The sequence below is a fragment of the Mustela nivalis genome, assembly GCF_964662115.1.
Source record: "Mustela nivalis genome assembly, chromosome: 5".
NCBI lineage: Eukaryota > Metazoa > Chordata > Mammalia > Carnivora > Mustelidae > Mustela > Mustela nivalis.
In genome coordinates, this window is record NC_139024.1 from 51,899,748 (window position 1) to 51,924,730 (window position 24,983).

Here is a 24,983-nt window from a genome sequence, read left to right on the forward strand (position 1 = left end):
GTGTTGAGTTTTGTAAGTTCTTTATATATTTTGGGTACTAACCCTCTATCAGATATGTCACTTGCAAATATCTTCTCTGGTTCTGTAGGTGCCTTTTTTTTTTTTAATCTATTGTTTCCTTTGCTGTGCAGAAGCTTTATATCTTAAGTCCCAATAGTGCCTTTTATGATTTTGTTTGCCTTGCCTCAGGAGACGCATCTACTAAGAAGTTGCTCTGGCCATTGTCAAAGAGGTTACTGCCTTTGTTCTCTAGGATTTTGATGGTTTCCTGTCTCACATTTAGGTCTTTCACCAATTTTTAATTTATTAATTTATTTTATTTATTATTATTTTATTTTATTATTTAATTTAATTTAATTTATTAATTTATTTTGTGTATGATGTAAGAAAGTGGTTCAGTTTCATCCTTTTACATGTTGCTTTCCAGTATTCCCTGCAGCATTTTTTGAAGAGATTGTCCTTTTTCTATAGCATATTCTTTCCTGCTTCATTGAAGATTGATCATAGAGTGTGGGTTTATTTGTGGGTTTTTTTATTCTGTTCCACTGATATATGTGTCTGTTTTTGAACCAGTACCATACTGTCTTGATCACTATAGCTTTGTAATATAACTTGAAGTCCAGAATTGTGATACCTCCATCTTTGTTTTTCTTTATCAGATTGCTGTGGCTATTCGTGGTCTTTTCTGGTTCCATAGAAATTTTAGGATTGTTCGTTCTAGCTCTATGAAAAATGCTGTTGGTATTTTGATAGGGATTGCACTAAATGTGTAGATTGCTTGGGTAGTATAGACGTTTTCACAATCTTTGTTATTCTAATACATGAGCATGGAATGTTTTTCCATTTCTTTGTGTCTTCAATTTCTTTCATTAGCATTTTCTAGATTTCAGAGTACAGATCTTTTACCTCTTTGTTTAGGTTTTTTTCTTAGATATCTTATAGGGTTCTTATAGGGTGCAATTATATGGAATCATTTCCTTGCTTTCTCTTTCTACTGCTGCATTATTGGTGTATAGAAATACAACAGATTTATGTATGTTGATCTTGTATATTGTGACTTTACTGAATTCATATATCAGTTCTAGCAATTATTTGGTAGAGTCTTCTGAGTTTTCTACATAGAGTATCATGTCATCTGCAAATAGTGAATGTTTGACTCTTTCCTTGCCTATTTGGATGCCTTGTATTTCTTTTTGTTGTCTGATTGCTAAGGCTAGGACTTCAGTAATGGTAATGAGAGTGAACATCCCTATCTTTTCCTGACTGTAGAGGAAAAGCTTTCAGTTTTTCCTGCTTAAGGATGATATTACCTGTGGGTCTTTCGTATACAGCCTTTATGATGTTGAGGTATGTTCCCTCTATCCCTGCTTTGCTGAGGGTTTTTATTAAGAATCGTTGTTACACTTCATCGAATGCTTTTTCTGCACCTGTTGAGAGGATCATATGGTTCTTATACTTTCTTTTATTAATGTGGTTTATCTCATTGATTGATTTGTGAATATTGAACCACCTTTGCAGCCCAGGAATATATCCCACTGATCATGTGGAATGATTCTTTTTGAATGTACTGTTGGATGCAATTTGCTAGATTTTGAGAATATTTTTTTTAATTTGTGTTCATCAAGGATATTGGCCTATAGTTCTCTTTTTTAGTATGGTCTTTGTCTGGGTTTGGAATCAAGATAATGCTGGCCTTGTAGAGTGAGATTAGAAGTTTACTTTCATTTCTATTTTTTTTTTAAACAGTTTGAGAATAGGTATTAATTCTTCCTTAAATGTTTGGTAGAATTCTCCTGGGAAGACTCTGGCCCTGGACTTCTATTGAGAGATTTTTTATTTCTGATTCAGTTTCCTTGCTGATTATTCATCTCTTCAATTTTTCTATTTCTTCCTGTTTGGGGGTAATTTGTGTGTTTCTAGGAATTTATCTATTTCTTCCAGATTGCCCAATTTGTTGGCAAATAATTTTTCATAATATTCTCTTATAATTGTTTGTATTTATGTAGCATTGGCTGTAATCTCTCCTCCCCGGAAAATAATTCCTTAAGCAGCTTCAGACATGTGTGCTTTAGGGAGAAAGTTCTCTCAGAGCCTTTGTGAAAAGATTTTAATGGGGGTGAGGGTGTTCTGTGTCTCTGAAGTAGGAAAAGGGCATCAGAGAAAGGAGCAGAGCTAGAAAGATGTAGGCAAAAAACAAGCCTTAAATTGGACTGAAATAAAAGGAAGACTTAACCAGAGACCAAAAGCAACATGCCTGAGGGTACGTTGAACTGGTAAATAGAAGGATTATCATATTATGTTCTCCCAGATGTTTCACACAGAGATATTATCAGTGAAAGTCGCCAACACTAAGACCTCAAAGGCAGTGCTACTTGATTTTATGTATATATAAATGCTGTGTCTCTGGCGCTTAAATGTGATTTGAACTAAATTAGCAGGTGCATTGGGGAGAGAAAGTCAAAATAACACCCCAACAGAGAATATGGAGTAAGTAGATGAGAAACATAGCAAGGGCAACTGATTTGCTTAGGCTGGACATGCAACTCTTAAGATTTGGGCAAGTCTCTCTTAATCTTACAAAACAAACTGAGGGTTGCTGGGGGGAGGGAGGATGTGGAGAGGGTGGTTAGGTTATGGACACTGAGGAAGGTATGTAATATGGTGAGTGCTGTGAAGTGTGTAAGCCTGATGATTCACAGACCTGTACCCCTGGGGCAAATAATACATTATATGTTAATAAAAATAATTAATAAGAAAGAAAAAACAGAAAAAGGAAAAAAGAAAAGATCTGGGCAAGTGTCAAGATACTCAAGTGTTGTTTCTTTCTTGCATTGTATGTAGACCCTTGAGTAGAAATGAAGATCAAAGACTGCAGGGTTGTTGGTACTGGAAAAGGCATTACAACTCTCGGATCCTTGCCTGACAGGAGGAAGCCAACATTCACAAAAGTGTGTTCTCCTGGTGAAGCTATTCACATGCTCTCCAGGTGTGCTGACCTGTATTACTTTCCCAGGTGTGGAAAACTTGATGGCATATTTGAGGTGGAGGGGACTGCACCCACTCCTGGCTTTGTGGGTTCTGGTGAGGTGGCTGCTGGTAAATTAACCTGAGCTTCAATTGGTCTGGAATTCTCTTTGCCTCTTAAAACAAAAAGTTAAGAAAAATCCAGACATACAAAAAATGGGAGTGAGGGACTATAAAGCATAGGAGTAAGAGTCTCCAAACTGGTCTTCTTTCCCTTTGTTCCTTCCCCCAATCCCTTCTCTCAGCATGCAGGCAGAGTTTCTCTAGAAAGTCAGATGATGTCAGCTTCTGCCCCAAAGCCTCCAATTGCTCCCCATTTCTCCTGAGGTAAAAATCAACATATTATAATTGCCTATGACAGATATCATCTTACTTTTTACCCTCACTTAATACTCTAAAATAATTTTTAAATAATTTTTAAAAATAATTTTTTAAATTATGTACCCCTTTGCATGCTTTTCGGTTAACATCTGAAGTTTTTTGTCTTAAGTTTGAATAATCAGATAAGAGGCAACTTCTGGTGAGTTGTAGATATTGATATTGAAAATGAAACAAAAATTAGAACATTCGTGTGCACCTAATAGAATCTACCATAGCTACACAGTAGTTACCATCAAATACTCCATAGCACATCCCTTCATATACTCTTCTCAACAGTAGGAAATGCCACAGGGGTCCTTTTTCTTCATATAACCCCATTTCCACCCCACTTCCCACTTCACAGCCTTATCTTAATATATTTTGTGCTCAAAAGTCTGTTAGTGGTTACTCTTACATACTTCTCAGTAATAAAAATACGTATATAAATTTACAGATTTTATTTTTTTCCTGTTACTATAGGCTTTATGTGGCCCAGCTAGCTCAGTCGGTAGAGCACGAGACTCTTATAGGCTTTATGTGTACAAAGAAATTCCTGGGTTCAGCATTTATAATTACCTTTAATATATAATTAATTGAAACAACTAGATTCAAATTTAACAAAAAAATTAAATATATTTCTTTTGACAGATATAAGATCAGATACAGGTTTTGTGGGACTAACATTTGCAAATACAAATTTAGGAACAAGACTTTGGAAGAGCCCAGTGTACATGAAGGGCCTGTAGCTTAAGTTTCATTAGCTTCAGCCTCTGGACACATGGAGTGCTTTGGTGTTGTTCCTCATATTAGTTTATGTACCATTACTTCTTATTATGTGTTGCCAAAATGAGATAGGACTTAGCACCAATTTTATCCATTTTTTTACTTGGTTTCCCTTAATGCTGAGAAAATTTAAATGTAAATAAGTAGATGGAAGCAGATGGGAATAGAAATATCTTTATTTTTTTTTTAAGATTTTATTTATTTATTTGACAGACAGAGATTACAAGTAGGCAGAGAGGCAGGCAGAGAGAGAGAGCAGGAAGCAGGCTCCCCGCTGAGCAGAGAGCCCGATGTGGGGCTCTATCTCAGGACTCTGAGATCATGACCTGAGCCGAAGTCAGAGGCTTTAACCCACTGAGCTACCCAGGTGCCCCAGTAATATCTTTATTCTTTAAGTTATTTTGACATTAAATGCTTACAATCACATCATGATCTGTTATTATTTTTAATGATTTGACAGCAGTCAACTTCATTGGGACTACTTCTAATGTGTTGAAAGCAAAGAATCAGAAACCACCCTGCTGCAAAAACAAGCATTACCCCTCAACTGAGTTCACTTGGTTTCTTAACCTCCACACTGTTATTTGACATGGTCCCTTGGTGTGGCAACTTAGAGGCACTGAGCCGCAGTAAGATTTGGGAGGGTTGAATGGGGGAAGAATGCGGGCCAAAGGGAAAGTGGAAAAGGAAAGATGTGTCCTCAGGCAGATGGACTTTAGCATGATAGGAAAAATGAAATGTAGATAGTGCTTCTCTTTAGATTGTCTGTGTGCCTCTGTATCCCTTGAAAAGTCTTTAAATACAGCCAGGTTCCTATGCCCCAGTTTGAAGATTATTGGTCCACAAGGTTCTAAACATTCCCTGTTCCCCTCACCACATCTTTCTGTCTTCATCCTATTTTACTGTCATACTTGCCTTAGTCACACTGACTTCTTTGCTGTTCCTTCAATGTTCAGAGCATTCTCTAGCCTTGAGGCCTGCTCAAAAGTCACTTTTACAACGAGATCTTCCTCAACTGCCTTATTTTAAACTACAACTTCTCTCTCTCTCTCTCTCTCCCAGCCCCCCCATATACCCTGTCTTCCTTCTTTTATTTTTCCCTATAACACATAGAAGAGTTCAATATATATTTGCTAAGTGAATTAATTTCTGTGGGCTATAAATCAGTGTGTCCACATAAGCCATCAAAGAGTGCTCCATGTTCTAAGATTATGCTTGGGCTGGGAAACAGGGATCATCTCAGGATGTGGCCATTTTCTGCTTTCTATGGTGTTTCATTGCAGTGTGTCAGGAAGCAGTGTGGGAAGCATATCGGATCTTTCTGGATCGCATCCCTGAGCCAGGGGAATACCAGGAATGGGTCGGCCTCTGCCAGCAGGAGACTTTCTGCCTCTTCGACATCGGAAAAAATTTCAGCAATTCCCAGGAGCATCTGGACATTCTTCAGCAGGTGAACCTAAGCACTGTACATTTGGAACACTGTCCAAAGAGCTCCCAGGCCTCCAGTCCCTGCCTCTTTTCATTTGGTTTCTACTGTATAAGGATTAGTTGAAGAAATGCTTAGAGATATTTGAGAAAGCCAACCAGAATTTTATTTTTGCAAAATAGCATTGTACAGGCTGGTTGAAGTGAAGTTAAAGGAAAAAGGGGATGAAAATAGACTTTAGCTCTTCAGTTGACATTTTCCCCTGGTAAAATTACTTTTTATCTTTCTGCAGAGAATAAAACAGAGACACTTCCCTGAGAGGTAAGTACCCAAAATAGAGTGCAGCATGCTCTTGACTTTTGAAAGATCATATAATGGAGTGAGACTGAGCTATTGTACTTTTATGATATTATGTCAGCACTGAAATCTGTGTAAGTTATTCTGACAGACAAATTATGCATATACTGTGCTAAAGATAAATGAGTATATAAAGGGGAAATGGATAGACCCTAAAGACTAGATAAATGTTGGTGCTATGTTTGCAGATAAAATGGATCCATTACTATGTGTTAAGTATCTAATATGTATTTTCACTTATAAGATATAGAACAATTAAAATAGTTTGATTTTTAGAATTTATGATAAACTATTAGTTATATCAGGAAAATACTAATACAATCAGACAGCAACCTGCATTTTGAACTCTCATTTGGTATTCTGTGAAGCATTAATATTTCTCAAACTAAATTACCAAAGCACTGAGCTATACTCTCAGCAAGAACTGAATATCAAATAAGAAAATCAAAATGAGAAAAAGGCAGGGAAAAGTACATTAAATAAAATGATTAAAGAAGAGAGACAAATTCTAAACACAAATTACGTACATTTTATAACATTTAGAAATCTAATTCTGAAGACAATACTAAGAGAGACACAAATTTGGCTGTATGAATTACTGACAATTCTTTATAATGCTTTTCACATTTGTTCCTTCATTTCTATTCTTTTTGCCAACAACCTCTTCTAGGACCTTACTAATTTACGCTGTGAAAAATGTCAAATCTGATCTCCCTAATGGATTTCCCTGCCTCTAACCTCTTCCCCTCCTTAACTTGTATAACTGTTACTGGATTAATAAGCCTGAAAAAAAATTCCTTTTGTCTCATTGGGCTTTGTTCAATGACATTCAAAAGAATCCCACATCTTCCTCTTCCCCTTCTGAATATCCTCTGCCCACTGTTACCTCCATGCTCTGTGTGCAGAAGGCTGACTGGTAAGGATAGAGTCATGCACAGCTTTTGCCCTGACTCCTAGGTAGGACCAGCCAGTGGGGGAGCAGGAGATCAGAGGGAGAGAAGAGAATGAGATGAGTGAATTTCTCACCTCTCCTCACCTCCAGCTTGCAAAGTCTCCAAGGGCTGTTGTTCTCCTTCAACTTCAACTCAGCTCCTGTCAAGCAGCCTTTCCACAGATCCCTCTCTGTCTCTGGTTCATGGTAACTGGGCTAAGCGTACTTTGAGCACCCCACTGTTACCAGCCTTGGGGTACTGCGCTTGGCCTTGTGGTTGTTCTTATACTCTTCCCACACCTTAATAAGTCATTCCTTTTTTAAACTTTGCTCAAATCATCCCACAATGAGTGAGCCATCTCTGTCCTGCCAGGACCTTCACTGAGGCATAGGCCAAACTAATCATTTGAGACCTTCCACCCCCTGACCTTTCCAACTTTGCATCCATTACCCATGATCCCACTGTTGCTACCATGTCACCCACTGCACATAGACCACGTCTTCCTCATCCTGGATTCTGACTCCTAGCCTTTCCCTCTTGCTCGGAAAAACCTGCCTTTTCTACATTACCTATCCAAATCCTACTCTCCTTCCAGCTCATAGTGAAATCCCACCTGGATTCCATGATGTCGCAACACCCCATTTGAGCCTGCAGCAGTAGCTCCCTGCTTTGAACTTTATGCTCCTTTTGGCACTTACATTATTATTTAACACTTCCTCATTTTACCATATTTTCCTGTAAGAGTTTAAACTCCTCAAGGGCAGGAAACTTTTCATATCTCTCTACCCACCACCACAGACCCGAGCAAAATTCTCATATATTTTGTTAATTGGTAAGTCTACAGAGCCACTCTCTAGACATTTTTAAAAAGTTGTTATGAGAAGAAATAATGTGATTGAAGAAAACCTTATTACTAGAGTATTAACTTTGTTCACAAGACACAGATATTCAGTCTTCTGATTAACTATAGGATGGTACTTATTCCCCCATCTTCAAAAAAAAAAGAAAAAGAAAACAAAGGAAAGGCCATCCATCCATAAGAAAAAAATCCAACAGGGTGTACCAAGAATTGATTAAAAAAAAATTAAAAATCATAGGAAACAGCTACCAAAGACAGAAGGAGAAAGAAATAGAATCATCTCATCCATTCCTGTGTCTACCAACATTGCTGGAAAGAATGGCTAAGATGTAAGAGACAAACACTTAACATTAACTATGATTACCAAATTGGGAAGAAAGGGAGGCTGGGAGGGCCAGCCCGTTATTTCAAGCCTTTCTAGGAAGACAAAACAGAAAACTTTCTCACCTGAGTAGCCTGTAAATCTGCCAGTTTCAAATGACTTTAAAATAAAAGCCAGTGAAAGAACCCAGTGTCCCAGCTTCCCAAATTATAGCTTCTGAGGAATGGTCTAGATTGTCATTGCAGTAACAGAATTACACCCAGTGGCAAAGGATGAGGAAATAGCATCTGACACAGGATCCTGCTCAAAGCAGGCTGTTGACTTGTAACTAATGCTATAGCCAGCACTTTAATAACTGTTCCTCTTGGCTGTTTTCTTTTTTATAGGAAGGTAAAACAAGGATGCCAGAGTTATAATAAGAGGAAAGATATCTTACTATAAACAAAGTTCTATAAAGTGAAAAAAAGGAAAATTGTCTAAATCACAAATGCTCTGTTTGATATGAGATCTTTATAAATATGATATCCATAAAAAATATTTCTTAAGTATATAGCAAAGTACCAGTAGAAACAAACAAGAATACCTAATTCCAAAATGGTCTGAAGTTATGTTTAGCCTGTGTGCACCAATATAGTGTTTATACTATATTGTGTTTACATCTATTCTAATTGGTCACATGTTTACATCTATTCTAATTGGTCACAGCCCATGCTGTGGATAATATTTTGTATATTATGTCTATTAAGACTTTGGTAAAACTGGGTGTGTTAGAAATATGTATGTAGATGATCCCATTGTCTTGAGCCAGTCTAGATGACTCTACAACACAGAGCATCTAACCATTTCCTTTGGTCTTCCCATCATCATGAATCACAGAAAACTGGATCGAGTATATTGGGCAACTATTACTAAATTGTACTAACGCAGACACAAGATAATTAAACCTAATAGCTTATAGTAACAAATCTTTCAGTGAGCTTCAAAAGAGATTACTACTGCTACTCCTTCCTATAAGTTGCTTGCTAGAACAGGCCAACGTCATAACAGACAGCTATATAACCATGCCCTTGGATTTGCCCTTAGCTATCTTCCAGACTGCCTCTGCATGGCAGTGCCAACTTACCCATAACAGCCTACCCAATAACTCCTTCTGTGTCCAGAATAAGTATTTAATACACCCGCATTATCCAGAAATCTTCCTCTCTCCTATTACTATAACCAGTAACCACAAGAGTTACTTTAGTAAATAAACTTAAGAACTCTCTGGATTTGCAGGTTTGAGGATCGGAGATTTTAGCAAGAACATTCAGCCATAGATCATATTATGCAATTACCTTTGATGTCAAGGACACAGTGCAAGTACAATGGGACTATAAAACATAAAAAAGCCCCGAAGACCAGTTTTGCTTATGATGGAAGTGCTCCCCAGGACCACATGAAAGATGCTTATGGAACACCCTGGAGTCAAACATAACCATTTTCAAGAGTTGTTTGAATTTTTCTTCAATGAAAATACACTTGAAGATTACTTCTCTAATGAAAGAAATAGGCAAACCCAGTTTTAAAGGGGTCTCCTCTAATTTTTAGGTCTGTTGAGTATAGGGAAAGTAAATGCATTTCTCCAGTGGTTATCAAGCTCCTTTTCATCACCTCTTCTTTCTTTTCTGCTGTGGTGTTAGAAAAGATGAAGCATCTACAGAGGAGACATTTGGAGAGCCGGGTGAGACCCCTGTATTTTCTACAGGTAAGCTTAGGTCTCCTCCTCCACCTGCTCCTGAACCTTAATTCAAATGATCATGAAAGTATATTATTTAAAAAGCAATCCTTAATTGAAGCTGACAGAATTCATAACATACTTTCTCAAAGCTAAATGATATTTCTAACTTTAGAAAATAATTTAAATGCTTTGTATAAAACTTGAAAAGTTTAGAAAAGAATAAAGGTAAAGCCAAATCACCCATTATCCTACAACTTGGAGACAATCATTACCAATATTTTCAAACAAATAAACTCAAGATAAATATCTGTCTTGCATCCTTTATATAGTTACAAGTGGAAAAATTAACTAGATCTCATTGTCGAAACCATTTAACTGTAACATACCTAGGATAGCACCTAGAAGAGAAGAATGGAGACTTCAACTAGGATCAAAAGTTTGAGTTATATTTTTCTCAAGAACATATTTATGTGATCTTAAAAAAAAAAATGAGGTAAGAAGGCATCCCACATCTATAAATTCCAGAATGACAGAAAAAACACATGAAACTTTGACCTTGTTCTAATGTAAATTTCTCCAATCTCATTCATGTTTTTAATTTCCATAGACGTTGCCAGTGTCTCCCTCGGACCCTTCCCGCTCACTCTGGAGGACACACTCCTCAATGACACCAAGATGCCTACAATAGTAAGAAGTTCTGAGAGTGAATCTATCTCTTTACATGCCTGTTTTTGTTTTATTAGTAATGCAAGAAAAGAGAATGGGTGAATTAGCCATTCAGTATCACTGGTGCTGCATTTTTATCACTCCAATTAAGAGTCAGTGACTTTGTTCTATTCGAGATTCTTCCTTCCTCTAGGGAATGAGGGAGAAATGGTTGAAAACTAGAATAAGGTGGGAGGGATTGCAAGAAACAACTCAATTATAAACTCCAGGATGGCAAGGACCCTTTTACCCCCAGTACCATTCTATTTGACCTATAGGTCATATGGCTGCGGATTCGCTGGAACTATTGCTGTGAACAAAGAATTAAAATGTTCCATTTTTCTCAAAAATATTAGTCCAAGAACAGTGAAAATAGCTGTTGGAAAAAAATATTGAGATTAAACGTATTCACTATAAAATTTCAAAGACAATTCTGGTTTGCCTTCTCTTTTCTCACACTACTTGCCTCCCGTTCCTTCAAAATCTATTATAGGTCCCCCCTTCTCCAGTAAATATTCCCTGAACGTTTCCTTTTGTATTTACCACATCTTCCTCTTACCCTTTTTATCACCTGCATCTATCACTTATTCTTTCATTCAGCAAACGTTTTACTAAAATCCTCTGATATGCCAGACATTGGGGTATGTGCCAAAGATCCTAAGTTGAGTAAGACACAGTTCCGCCTTCAAGAAATTTATAATGCAAATAAGTACAACAAAATAATCTAGTTGCTGTACTTGAAGATGGCAGGTATATAGAATGGATCAAAATGATAGACCAGAACAGGTTGCAAAGGATGTGACCCCCAGTCCTGTATATTCACAGAGAGTTTGTGCGTAAATGGCCACTTTTTTTTTTTAATTTTGGGAGATTTAATGAAGTATGAGAATCATACTGGATTCAGGAGATGATATGTGGAGTGACAAGATTACCATATAAAAAGACTCTGGGTGAGTATGGCATAGATATTAAATGAGAAATTAAAATATTATTCACTGCTCCAGGAGATTAGAGGAGACAAAGATTTCTTCCCTAAATGATCAGAGGAAATATTATTTTAAATGAACCATAAAATATTAGTAAGAAGTAAAAATGTGTGTGTGTATATATGTGTGTATCCCCATGTTTTAGTGCTGGGATGAGCATGGAGAGCAGTGAGGAGGGTCTCCAGTCAGGAGATTAGCACAAGCGATATGGTATCTTATAAACAGTGAACAAGCTATCTGGTAGTCAGTGCAGGGAAAAATGATACAGACTACAGTTATTCAAGCAGCAACAATTCCATTTACAATTGTACAAAAATATATATATCTAGGAATAAATCAAACCAAAGAGGTGAAAAACCTGTACTCTGAAAACTATAAAATACTGATGAAAGAAACTGAAGATGACACAAAGATATAAAAAGGCATTCCTTGCTCATGGATTAGAAGAATAAATATTGTTAAAATGTCTATACCACCCAAAGCAATTTACACATTTAATGCAATCCCTATCAAAATACCAAGAGCATTTTTCAAAGAGCTAGAACGAAGAATCTTGAAATTTGTATGGAACCACAAGAGACCCCAAACAGAACAAGCAACCTTGAAAAAGAAGAGCAAAACTGGAGGTGTCACAATTCTGGATTTCAGCTAAATTATAAAACTGTAGTAATCAAAACAGTATGGTACTGGCACAAAAATAGACATATAAATCAATGGAACAGAATTGAAAACCCAGAAATAAACCCACAACTGTATGGTCAACTAATTTTTGACAAAGCAGAAGAGAATATCGAATGAGAAAAGGACAGTCTCTTTGCCAAATAGTGTTGGGAAAATTGGACAGCAACATGCAAAAGAAAGTAATTGGACCCCTTTATTATACCATACACAAATATAAATACAAAATGTATTAAAAATCTAGTCGTGAGACAGGAAACCATAAATAAAACCATAAAAAAAACAGAGAAGGGAATACAGACAGTAACCTCTTTGACATTGGCCACAGCAACTTATTTCTAGATATGTCTCCTGAGGCAAGGGAAATAAAAACAAAAATAAACTGTTAGGACCACATCAAAATAAAAAGCTTCTACACAGGGCGCCTGGGTGGCTCAGTGGGTTGGGCCGCTGCCTTCGGCTCAGGTCATGATCTCAGGGTCCTGGGATCGAGGCCTGCATCGGGCTCTCTGCTCAGCAGGGAGCCTGCTTCCTCCTCTCTCTCTGCCTGCCTCTCTGCCTGCTTGTGATCTCTCTGTCAAATAAATAAATAAAATCTTAAAAAAAAAAAAAAAAGCTTCTACACAGCGAAGAAAAAAATCAATAAAACTAAAAGTCTACAGAATGGAAGAAGATATTTGTAAGTGGCATATCTGATGAAAGGTTATTATCCAGAATATATAAAGAACTTATAAAACTCAACACCCCAAAAACAAATAACCCAATTTTAAAAAGGGCAGAAGACATGAAGAGACGTTTTTCCAAAGAAGGCGAACAGACGGCCAAGAGACACATGAAAAAATGCTCATCATCATTCATCATCAGGGAAATACAAATCAAAACTACAATGAGGTATCACCTCACAGCTGTCAGAATGACTAAAATCAACAACACAAGAAATAATAGATGTTGGCAAGGATGTGGAGAAAAAAGGAACCCTCTTGCACTATTGGTAGGAATGCCAACTGGTGGAGCCACTCTGGAGAACTATATGGAGGTTCCTCAAAAAGTTAAAAATAGAACTACCCTGTGACCCAGCAATTGCACTATTGAGTATTTATCCAAATAATACAAAAACACTAATTCAGACAGACACATGAACCCCTGTTTACAGTAGCATTATTTACAATAGACAAATTATGGAAACAGCCCAAGTATCTGTCAGCTGATGAATGGATATTTAAAAATGTGGTGTATATATATGCAATGGAATATTCCTCAACCATAAAAAAGAATGAAATCTTGCCATTTGCAAGGATGTAACCCTATGCTAGAGAGTATAATGCTAAGTGAAATAAGTCAGTCAGAGAAAGACAAATATCATATGATTTCACTCAGATGTGGAATTTAAGAAACAAAACAAATGAGCAAAGGGAAAGAGAGAGAGAGAAACCTAGAAACAGATTCTTAACTATAGAGAACAAACTAATGGTTATCAGAGGGGAGGTGGGATAGGGGTGGGTGAAATAGGTGATGAGGATTAAGGGCTGCACTTGTCATGATGAGCACAGGATGATGTATGGAAGTGTTGAATCACTATATTGTACACCTGAGACTAAAATAACAGTGTATCTTAAATAACTGGAATTAAAATTAAAAATATTTTAAAATTAAAATTTTAAATTTTAGATTATTTAAATTTTAAATTAAATTTTAAATTAAAATTTAAAATATTCTATTTTAAAAATAGAATACACTACCTGGGCCTACTCAGTAGTTTAATTAAAAAAAAACTTTCATGAAAAAATATATAAAAAATAAATAAAATTGTTCAAGCAGATTGAGATCAGATTGTGGAGAGCCTTGGAGGTCAGGAAAGAACTTTGGAATTTTACGCATAGATAATAGAGTATCACTGAGGATGCTGGGTAAGAAACATGGAAAATTAATCCAGTAGCTGAAGGTAATTAGAAGATGTCTCACGATTACATCTAAAGAATTTATTTAAATGTCTCATATGAACTTTAAATATGCCCAGTTAAATGGTAAGCTTCTAGAAGATAATACCACATGCCATACATTTTTCTTTTAACTTTCCATATGTCCTAGCACTGTTCTATACCATACAGATGCTTAATGTGTGTTATTTCAATGAGTGAGTGTATGAATGAATGAAAACAAACATCAATAGTCTGGCGAGTGTGAGTCTACATCCTCTGTGTGCACTATTAAAGTTAGAGGCTATGCTGCTGTCCCATGGAAAAGAGAACTTTGTGGTGAGAAATGAAGAGAGACTACATTGTCTACCACCCACATGAGATTTGTCCCTCATGTCATTTTCCATTGGTTGGTCTCTTTCAGCTTCCACAGCTTTAATTTCACTAATAAGAGAATATGTACATTACCAAAGACTTTCCATTTTCTACAGACATGATTTTTACTCTTTTAAGAAAGCTGTTCAGATTTCATGACCATCTGGGTGCCCAATATTGAAAATCTGTCAAACCTCAAGTTTGAACCCCAGCTCTAGGCTTGATCTGTACCCTGGGGGCCTACATGAATTCAGAACAGTGAGAGACTTCTGCCTGTTCTCAGTCCAGAGGGCAAGAAGGATGACCTCTGGTCCTTGATCAGAGGCCAAATCCAGGTCCTCAAAAGAGTGCTTCTCTTCTAAGTCACATGCTACCAAAGGTGGCCCCAATATGCCATTCCTTCTGAGAGATATTTCAAACCCTCTCTTGATCTAACTAGGTTCAATGTGAAGTTTAAGCACAAATGGTCTCATTAAACCAGTCTAGACTCTTCCCTAAGAAAAGATTATATTAAGTAATCGCTCAGCATCCTTAGGTTATTTTGGGTAATCCAGTCGTCATCAAAGAGTATTTATAAAGTTATGCAAGAAGGTGGCACAATCCCAGTGACGGGATTATGTATGTATATATACATGCAGTATTTATGAATTATGTGTGTGTGTGTATATATATGTGTAAATGCTTTCATGAAGAGCACATAGCAGTGTTCTCAAGGATTCTAAACAGTTAACTCATTGGAGCTTTGGTACATTGTCTCTCAATGAAATTCAGAGGACACTTCTAGTTCATAGGATTTTAAAAGCACTTGAGCCTTCATAATATACTTCTTGGGACATTATCAATATATACTGTTTAATATTACCATATGCTTATACTTTATATTAAGAGAAGACTTTATTTTTTAATTTAGGAAAGAAAAGTAGAACCCACTAAGATATCCAAAGGCCCATTGGAGCAGAAGGTGTTGCTGAGCGTCACTCTGGCAAACCAGAAGCTCGAGGCGGAACTCACTGACTCTCAGTCCCCATATTATCAGGAGCTGGCAGCAAAGTCTCAGCTCCAGGTAAGTGAGCCCGTCCCACACAACCACAGCCTGAGTCATGAATCTGAGAGCTAACAGGACCTAAACCCTTTGAGTTGAGTTCCAACTTCTTGTGACTAGGCATTCATTTTTAACCATTTGAAAGAAATCAAAAACTGCAAAATGTCCCAAAATGTTAGGGCAAATGGATCTCTAGAAAAGTTTTTCTATTCCAGCTTCTCTATCCTAAAAGTCACTTATATTTAGGTTTTCTTTAAGTATTAGTGGGTTTTTAAATCTCCTTTAACTGAAAGGCACAAAGCACATATTTTATAGGTCTAAAATGTTCATGTAAGCACCAACTAGGGAATATGCTGGGTTGAAATATGAATTTTTAACCCATATTTGTCTTACATAATGTTTCCACTTTTGCAGTTTGATGCAATTTAAAACCTTGGCATTTTTCATGGGTGAAAATGAAAGCCAATTATGTTGTCCATGTCATCCAGGAAACTTAGGAGCTGCCCCAAGATGTCTCCTCCATCTCTGACCATTATCTCCTCTGCCCACCTCTTCATTCGCCACAGGATGAATCCAAAGCGCTGTGCTGACTGTGGCTTCTATTCACCATGAAGAGAGTCCTGCCTTCCTTTCCAGCTTCATCTGAACACTAGGTTTTTCCCATCCCTGTCCTTTGCACACTACTTTACAGGAAATACAAACTGCTTGCAAATCTCTTCTCACCTTTAGCCTTTCCATGTGCTGCTTCCTCTGTCCGCAATGTCCCTTCCCTGGTTTCATTTTGTAAACCTCATCAAGGAAAGTTCTCTCCACTCATCCTGGGTTCAGTACCTCTCCTCTGAGCTAACACTCAGTGCCCACTGCTGTCCCAAGAGTTATCACCCTGTCTTGAGATTGTTTGTTTACACGTCTATGGCTTTTGTTGTCTCTATTTCTCCCTCTTCACCCAGCACCTCACTGCCTTCAGGCTCTGGGCGTCCCCTTGAGGGCAGGAACAATTTCTTGATCTCTGAGGACTTACCGCCTAATATGGACTTGGGATTCAGTTAACTATTCTGTAATTATAGAAATGCAATTGAGAATCGATGCATTCATACGATAACATAACCGTGAACTACATTTTTGGATAGCCCAAGCATCTCACACAGCACGGCCAGGGAACCTACAGGCCCCTACTTCTCACATGTGGAGAATTCAAGGCTTACCTCCTCTCAACTGAGGAGATGATGAATAAGCAAAAATTTTTTGTGTTTTGTTTTGTGTTTTTATTTATTTATTTATTTATTTATTTTAAATTTTTTATTTTTTATAAACATGTATTTTTATCCCCAGGGGTACAGGTCTGTGAATCAGCACTCACCAAAGCACATACTCTCCCCAATTTGTTTGTTTAATTTTTTATTTTTTATAAACATATATTTTTATCCCCAGGGGTACAGGTCTGTGAATCGCCAGGTTTACACACTTCACAGCACTCACCAAAGCACATACACTCCCCAATGTCCATAACCCCACCCCCCTTCTCCTAACCCCCTCCCCCCAGCAACCCTCAGTTTGTTTTGTGAGATTAAGAGTCACTTATGGTTTGTCTCCCTCCCAATCCCATCTTGTTTCATTTATTCTTCTCCTACCCCCTTAAGCCCCCAGAATAAGCAAAAATTTTAAACCTCCAACCACTCCCTGCATCACCGTTCAGCCAATAAAATATAAAGAATCATCTCTACACACTTCAAAGAGAAAACATCAGCATGGGGTGTTTATGAACTGGAGAGGTACTTAGACATGGATTATTAGATAGAATGAATTAAAAATTGTCTGTGAACTTTCTGTTTTTTCTTTAAAATATTCTTTTCAGAAAGTTCTGAGTATAATCAGAGTTATCTTCAAAATTGGTTAGTTGGCCAAGATTCAAACCCAAGCAGCCTGGCATCAGAACCTCTATTCTTAATCATTATGCTATACTTCCCATTTTTCCCAAATAAATATCTTCAAGGCAGGGATTTTTGTACCATCATCAGATAAACAAGTCCATTCTAGACTCAAAACCTTATTAGCCAAAAGACTATGTCTTCTTGCTCAGTCTTGTTCCAGAGACCCATTACATCAGTCCTGCTGGTTCCTCTGCATGATCACTGGCTTCTCTGAAATGGAGCCCCTCTGCTTAAAGCATCTGTTCCCTGAGAATCCAGGGCAATCCAGACCACCTAGCAGCCTGCCCACACATAACTAAGCAGCTCCACCACAGCCCAGACTTGCATCAGCACAGCCATTCAGGCCTAATCAGGAATTAATGGACAGTGCTTTGCAGTAATTTAATTTCCACAATAAACCTAATGAGCAATTTAATACAAATGTCAAAAGGAATGCTTAGTTGTTGTCTGAATGCTTTCTCCTGTGCAAACATTCATGAGAACTCAACACGGCTGCCTTTTTATAGCCCCGTTAGCATACATTCCAGCAGAATCAGGGAGGCCCCTGTGCAGTTAGTATTATTAATAAGGTTAACTGGGCACTTAATTAGCAATTTAGTGGTTAGCACTCCATGATTGGAAGGTCCCCAGAAGATTATTTAGCGGAATTAACTGAAGGCCTTTGTCATCTCCTCCCTAGATGCCTTCTGCACCCTCCTAAGCAGAGGCAGGCAGGTTCACAGGCTCTTAATCAATCACAGGCAGGTTCACAAAGAGGACATGGACAACAAGCAAAATTCCCCTCCACCAGAGGCAGTGCCGTGGAGCACTCCTGGAGGGGAGGACGGCTCTCCCTGGAGATGTTCCCCGCTGCCCATGCTGCGGCTGTGAGCCTCTCTGGAAGCAGCTCCGTGCTTGTTTTCCTCCATAGAACAGCATCTCTGATATCCTGGATAAGAAAAAGGAACAAGTCAGGATCTGAATCTTCTGCTCCAGAAACTGCTGCTCACGCTTAAACATTGAGTCCCAGGTGTTGTTCCTGGAATGGCATGACAAATGCCTTGTGGCCGCAGAGCTATTTGTCACAGGAGGCCAGAATAGACCTGGAGCATGTACACAGCTCCTTACTACCTGCCCCCATACTAAAGACCAGGTCCCCCACGCTTAAACTCCTAGCTCTCCTCTGGTAAGCCTGTGGTGGGGGTGGCAGTGGAGAAACAGAAACTTATTACTCAGGCTCCCTCCCCCTAACCTCTATGGAGACCCTCACTCTGTCCTTCCCCTCACTGAGTCTTTTAAAAACAACCAACTAAAGGCCTGCTCTGTCTGTCTCATCAGGCCCCATGGTATGTGACCACAGAAGAAGTAAAAGAAAATTGGCCTACCGAGGAGCTAGTAGTAATCCAGTAGGAGAGATAGAAACTAAGTAAATCAATAATACAGTATCATCCACTCTTTGCCCATTGTATGTCCAGCACTTATTAGTTATTCCTTATAGGAGCCTCAAATTATAAGTATTGTTGTCCCTTTTTGGCTAAGGAGATCAGATTCAGAGATCATATTGCTTATGGCTAAGCAATAAACTCCAGGCCTTAATAAGGAGAAAGTAGCAGAACCAATATTTAAACTCAAGCCTACACAGCTACCTCCTCACCCAAAAACTGGCCCACCTTCATCACTGCAGTTATCATATACTCAGGGGATGAAAACTATTTTTAACATTGGTGCAAGAAAATATGACTTGGGAGGTAAAACAGTCTGCTGGAAAAAGAAATCCATAATGCGTTTCAAAGCCCGGTGTAAGTGATTTGGGGATTATCTGTGCATCACTGCCTTAGTCCTTGACATAGATAATGTAGAGTCAGCAGTAATTTTAGATACAGTGACAATGCAGTTGCATGTCGATGAGTTTAGAGAATGAAGAGAGGCGCTCAAGTCAATTAAACAAACTTTGCTGAGTCTCTACTATGGGACTGATAATGGTCTTCTAGGTACTGAGAGGGAGGGAGATGAAGATGAGTCAATAAAACATGGTTCCTGAGCCCAAAGAGCATAATCTCAGTGAGGAAGACATCATGCAGCTCACAGACTGTTTTATGGGACCTAGTGCATTAAGTTCTAGAGTAGTAGGGAGAAGAAATCATTGAACCTGACTTAAGGGCTCTACGGATGCTTTTCAATTGAGAATATGTTTGGGGTGCCTGGGTGACTCGGTCAGTTAGGCATCTGTCTTTGGCTCAGGTCCTGATCTCGGGGTCCTAGGACTGAGCCCCACATCAGTCTCCCTGCTCAGCTGGGAGCCTGCTTCTCCCCCTGCTTATGCTCTCTGCTCTCTCTCTCCATCTCTCTCATTCTCTCTCTCTTTCTCTCCATCCCTTGTTCTCTCTGTCTCTCTCTCAAATAAATAATAACAACCTTTTAAAAAATAAAGAATGCGTTTGTGCCGGCTTTGAAAGATGGGGGCGTGGGCAGTCAATAAACAGAAGGTAGAAGTTGCATCTTGGGCTAAAGAGTAAATAAGTTATAGAAGTCTGAATGAGGTACATGTTGTATTTGAGGAGAGATAAGCCTTGGTTTAGTGAAATTAGAGGATACACTATTGGCCAAGGAGGTAATGATGGCAGGAAGAATAAATGATAAAGTACTTGGGGGATGGAGAAGGTAGATTGCAGAGGGTCTTAAATGCCATTCTAAAGAACTGGAGCTTCTTCAATGGGCAGTGCCGCCCAGCAAGGGACTTTTAGTGAAGAACAACAGATATGGAATGATTACCTTGGAAATAAAAATGTGGTCAAGGAGACATCTCCTCCTTTTCCTCCTGCCCCAACATATCCCTCCCCCAAATTTCTCCTTCCTTTCCTCATGCACACCTAGAAAACCATTTCAGCTATGTAAAAAGGGAGATGGGAAGAGTACACCTGCCATGGGAATAAGAACATGCTGGAAACGAAATGTTTCCCCACTTACTAAATAAGTGGGGAGAGTGAGATAAGGAAGCTGAGTGCAAATTTCCAGAATCTTTATATTTAAAGTAGAGTGCAGACAAGAATAAGATGGATTAAACAAGACTGAGAAAGTGGTCCTTGAGATAGAAGAAGAACCAGGGAAAAAAGCAGGCAAACCCTGGAAGAGGAACGGAAAATGCCACTGGATTTGGAGAGAGCCAAGAGGCAACCGCCTAGAGAAAACTGTCCCTCCTAGACAAATCCAGAGGCAGAAGCCAGACTGTAGTGGGACAGGAGTCATTGAGTATAACAATTGTAAAATATTCTGATAATACGCCTCATTAGCAAGGTCAGACTAATTAAGAAATAAATCTATAATCTAACCTATTAGAGTCTGATTGTACCATGTTATTTAGTTACAGCAGCCATTTTGATTTTAATAATTCCTTGAACATTATATTTTCCAAATCATCTTATTCAACTCAGAAAATATAATAGTTATTCTGTGTGTATAAATAAAAACACTGTAGCCAAAAATGTTTCTTCCAAGTACCACCTTAAAGTTATTTCATATTCTATTTAAAGTAACCATTAAAGCAGGTCTGAACTACCCAATTGCACCTTTTTAAATTTTTCTATTGTTTTTTTTTTCAAGAGAGAGAGAAAGAGAGTGTGCAAGGTGGGGAGGGGCGTAGGGAGAGGGAGAAAGAGAATCTTAGGCAGGCTCCACTGAGATCATGACCTGAGCCAAAATCAAGAGTCAGATGTTTAAACAACTGAGCCATCAAGGCACCCCCACCCCCGACAATTGCAGCTTTTAAATAAATACCAAAACACTTTTCTCTGGGTTTCAGAAATAACTAAGAACAAAGAGTTTGGCCTCAATAGTTGCTTCAATTTTGCATTTTCATGTTTTTCCCCAAACTCATCAGAAGTATTTAGGCTTTTTCAGTTAGGTAAGATCTGACCCAGTAGCGCCTGAAGAGTGTCTCATAAATTTCTTTCCTTCTGCAGATGCAAAAGGTATTTAAGAAACTTCCAGGATTCAAAGAAATCCATGTGCTAGGATTTAGGTAAGTAAGAGAACCGGGCTCTTCTCAATTTTTAAATTACTTTCTCCCTGTCCATTTTAAAAGCAGTGTCATGAGGATTATAAGGTTCCTTTCCCCCAAGTTGTTTAGCCCTGCCAGATCCTGAAAACTGAATACATTTGAGATAAAGGAACTGTCTAATTAGAACATGACTCTAGGTGATTTTTTAAGGGGTAACACAGAAGCTGTATTCCCTCCTCCCTCTGGAGGCAGAAACACTGCTCTCTGCAGAGAGCTCATCTGCTGTCTTTGGCAATGTTATTAACAAACCTCTTAGGAGAACACCTCAGTAGGGACAGGTCAAAAGAAGTAGCAATTAGTTACCTTAGAGCCTGATTGCCTGGTTCCCTGTTGAATGCCAAATATCATCATCATTGAAACAAATCAGTGTGACCCTAGGGAATCAGGTGAAACTAAAAAAAGTAGTACCTTTGGGGATAAGGGAGTTGAAGGAATGGGGTAGAAAGGGACAGAAGTGGAAGGAATACTTCCCAAAATACAGCTTTTATTATCATTTTGATGTCTAAACTGTAGTAATGCATTACCACACAAAAATTATTAAATTACAATTTTAAATAAAGGAAATGAAATTAAAGAATAGTGCCATGCTAAAGCAGGGCTGACTTGTGTTTCCATGGCTTCCCCACAAGCAGGCCTATATCCATGAGCATCCCAACACTCTAATCTGGGTGGGTACTATGATTTTTGGCAAGCAGTTTTACATCCTCTTCCTAAGTTCTCACTCAAAACGTCTACAGGCAGGGTCCTAATGTGATATTTTTTTCAAATGTGCCATAAGGTGTATGTCAACCCTGGTGTGTCAGAATGAGATTCCCTGCCCCAACAGTGATTCATAAAGTGAGAAGAGAAGGCCTCCCCCAGACTACTTCCTGGCCCCTCCACTGTCTCTTGTCTTAAAGCCAGGTGCCCAGAGCAAGTTTCCACACTCACGAGGAATAGCTTCTGGGTGAGCTCCACCGGTTCTTTCCTTTCAAAGCTCTCAGGCCCCTCTGATTTGTCTGACTCCAGGGGAAGAAAGTATTGGAAAGTGAAAGTTATAAAAGATGAAACCCTTAATATGTACCATAGCAGTCTCATTTTTCTTTATTTCACGATGCTGCTCCACAATATTCCATGTGAAATCAGATGGATTAGAAAGAAATAAAAGGTGATAGTAGAATATTCTGCATACGTGGCAAGGTCTTCTGGACAAGCCACTGTGCTAAGAGCAGATGTTTCATTTAAAGCTGAAGGAAATGATACGAACCGTCCTCCTGGTGAATGTTCAATTTGCTCATTATGCCCTCCCTTCAAATAAATGAAAAACTAATAATAAAAAAAATCTATTTCAGAAGAAAATGAAAATTTTAGGATGATGAAATTTCACAAGGTAAAAAAAGGTGTAGCCCCTGAAGCTGCATCTTTCCCGTGTGTTTGTCTCTGTAAGACTTTATTCTTATTTCTGCCAAAGATGCTTATGAAGTAAATTTGACCGTATATTTCTAATGATTTCCGTTATGGAATGAATACTTAGTCCCCCAGAAAACATTTTGACCCTGAATACTATAAACAATATGTTTATGAGTATGACCCTGAATATTATAAACAATATGTTTTATCGTATCTAACAATGCTCAGAATATTGTAAAGTAAACTTAGTGCGAAGGAAATTGCTTTCTCATGGAGCCAGATCCCCTAAAACACTATGAATCTCCTGATACTGTCTTTATTTCAGCTCATTTGTATAAAACCTGATCTATAATTTAATAAGTACATTTTTATTAGTGACCTCGTCTGAGTCTCCCAACACAACTGGGAAGTTGGAAGGACATCTAATATTAACACAATTATAAGGACGAACAGAAAAAGATCCACTTTAAATTCTGCTTTATTACTTACAGCAAATATGGGAAACTATTAACAATCGTTTAATCTGGTTGGAGGGTCTTTCAAAGACTAGTTCATAAATGTCCATAGCAGCTTTATTTGAAGTAGCTGAGGACTAGAGGCAACCTAAAAGTCCATCAACAGAGCAACAGATAACACAAACTGTGGACTATTGTTACCATAGACAACTCCTCAGCAGAGGGAGGAGCTAATAGAATACACAACAATATGGGTTCATCTCAGAATAACTATGTTGAGTGAAGGAAGCCAGAAGGAAAGGAGTATATTATGGTTCCATTTGTATGTAACTCTAGAACACACAAACTAATCTATAATGATAGAAAACAGATCAGTAGTTTCCTGTGGGGGTTGACACAGAAAGGATAGGAGGGAAGGGTTTCAAAGGGGCATGAGTAAACCTTTGGGAGGAATTAATTTGACTGTGGTAATGATTGCACTGTGTATAGGGTCAAACTTAGATCAAACTCAACACCTTCAACATTTGCAGTTGGTTTCATGACAATTATATTTCAATGCAGTATACATATTTTTTTAATGAGCAGAATTAGGTTCTTGGCTCAAGAAGACCCGCTTTTCTCCAAACTACAAGCCGCTGCTGAAAGAGGCACGAGGCAAGCCCTAAATGAATGTCTAGTCAGTACAGAAGTCCCTCCCACAGAGCAGCCCCAATGAAAAAGTCATAGATTCTCCCCTGCTTCCTCAGAAGGAAAGTCATAGTGAAGTCTATTTTAGTCATATATTATCAAGGTATGAAAGTTAAATGAATTCATACTCCAGGCAGAAAGAGCAGCAACACAAATTCCATCACATGCGTAGAATGTCTTTGTCAACAAATATCATCTGAAATGTGAAAAGAGGAAGCTGAATATAGCTTCTAAACCAAATTTATGTAGATGCCCAGAGGAGTCCAGAATACTCGCCAGTGTGATGACCAAATGGCCTCTTTTGAGGCTTGAGCAGGTAGTGGCATAGCAAATGGGCTCAAACTTGAAGTCAGGCAGGACAGGGTTTGAATCCTGGCTCTGCCACCTTCCAGCTAACAACTTCCCCCTGTGTGTGTGTTTCTTTCTCTGGAGAATGGAGATGTGTTGTTGAAAAGATTAAATGAAGGTGCATGTAAACCACCTGGCGCACACCACCCACTCAGTAAACAGGTGTTTATTTTTCTTGCAACCTGTTCCATGATGAATTGTACCATTCCCTCAAGGCTTAATGATTAAATAATTTGAAACCAGTCAACAAAACACCAGTTCCAGTGTCCAATCTCAGATAAATTACCTTCAGAATTAAACATTTAATGCTACTCAGAGGGTGAGAAATTCATTTATAAAATACTTTCTTTAAAAACTTCCTGGCACCAGCACTACCCAAAATGTAAGATATATGTATTTACCACCTCTTTTGGAAGAATATGAAGAAATCAAAGAGTTTATTTATGTTTTTAAAGAGTTTCTGAAGAGAACCAAAAGTACATGTTGAACACCACATCTGAGACAAATGATGTACTATATGTTGGCTAATTAAATTTAAATTTAAAAATTAAAATAAATAGTATATTTAGTCTTTGAACTTAAGATTGAATCCCAATCAGGAACATCATATAATTCTGTTTACTTCCTAAGATTCATACAGCTCTCAAAATTCCTA

General features: G+C 38.2%; 1 protein-coding gene across 1 annotated transcript in view; it reads left to right on the forward strand.

Annotated features, from left to right (window-relative positions):
• Positions 1–24,983, forward strand: part of IMPG1 (interphotoreceptor matrix proteoglycan 1) — a gene marked incomplete at its 5' end in the record, with an annotated part of 122,841 nt that overhangs the window by 28,334 nt on the left and 69,524 nt on the right. Inside the window, 7 exons of the mRNA XM_082729446.1 lie at positions 5,451–5,617; positions 5,886–5,914; positions 9,743–9,807; positions 10,388–10,467; positions 15,351–15,503; positions 21,352–21,410; positions 23,879–23,973. Of these exons, the coding sequence (XP_082585572.1) occupies positions 5,451–5,617; positions 5,886–5,914; positions 9,743–9,807; positions 10,388–10,467; positions 15,351–15,503; positions 21,352–21,410; positions 23,879–23,973 (648 nt within the window). The remainder of the gene's footprint in view (positions 1–5,450; positions 5,618–5,885; positions 5,915–9,742; positions 9,808–10,387; positions 10,468–15,350; positions 15,504–21,351; positions 21,411–23,878; positions 23,974–24,983) is intronic.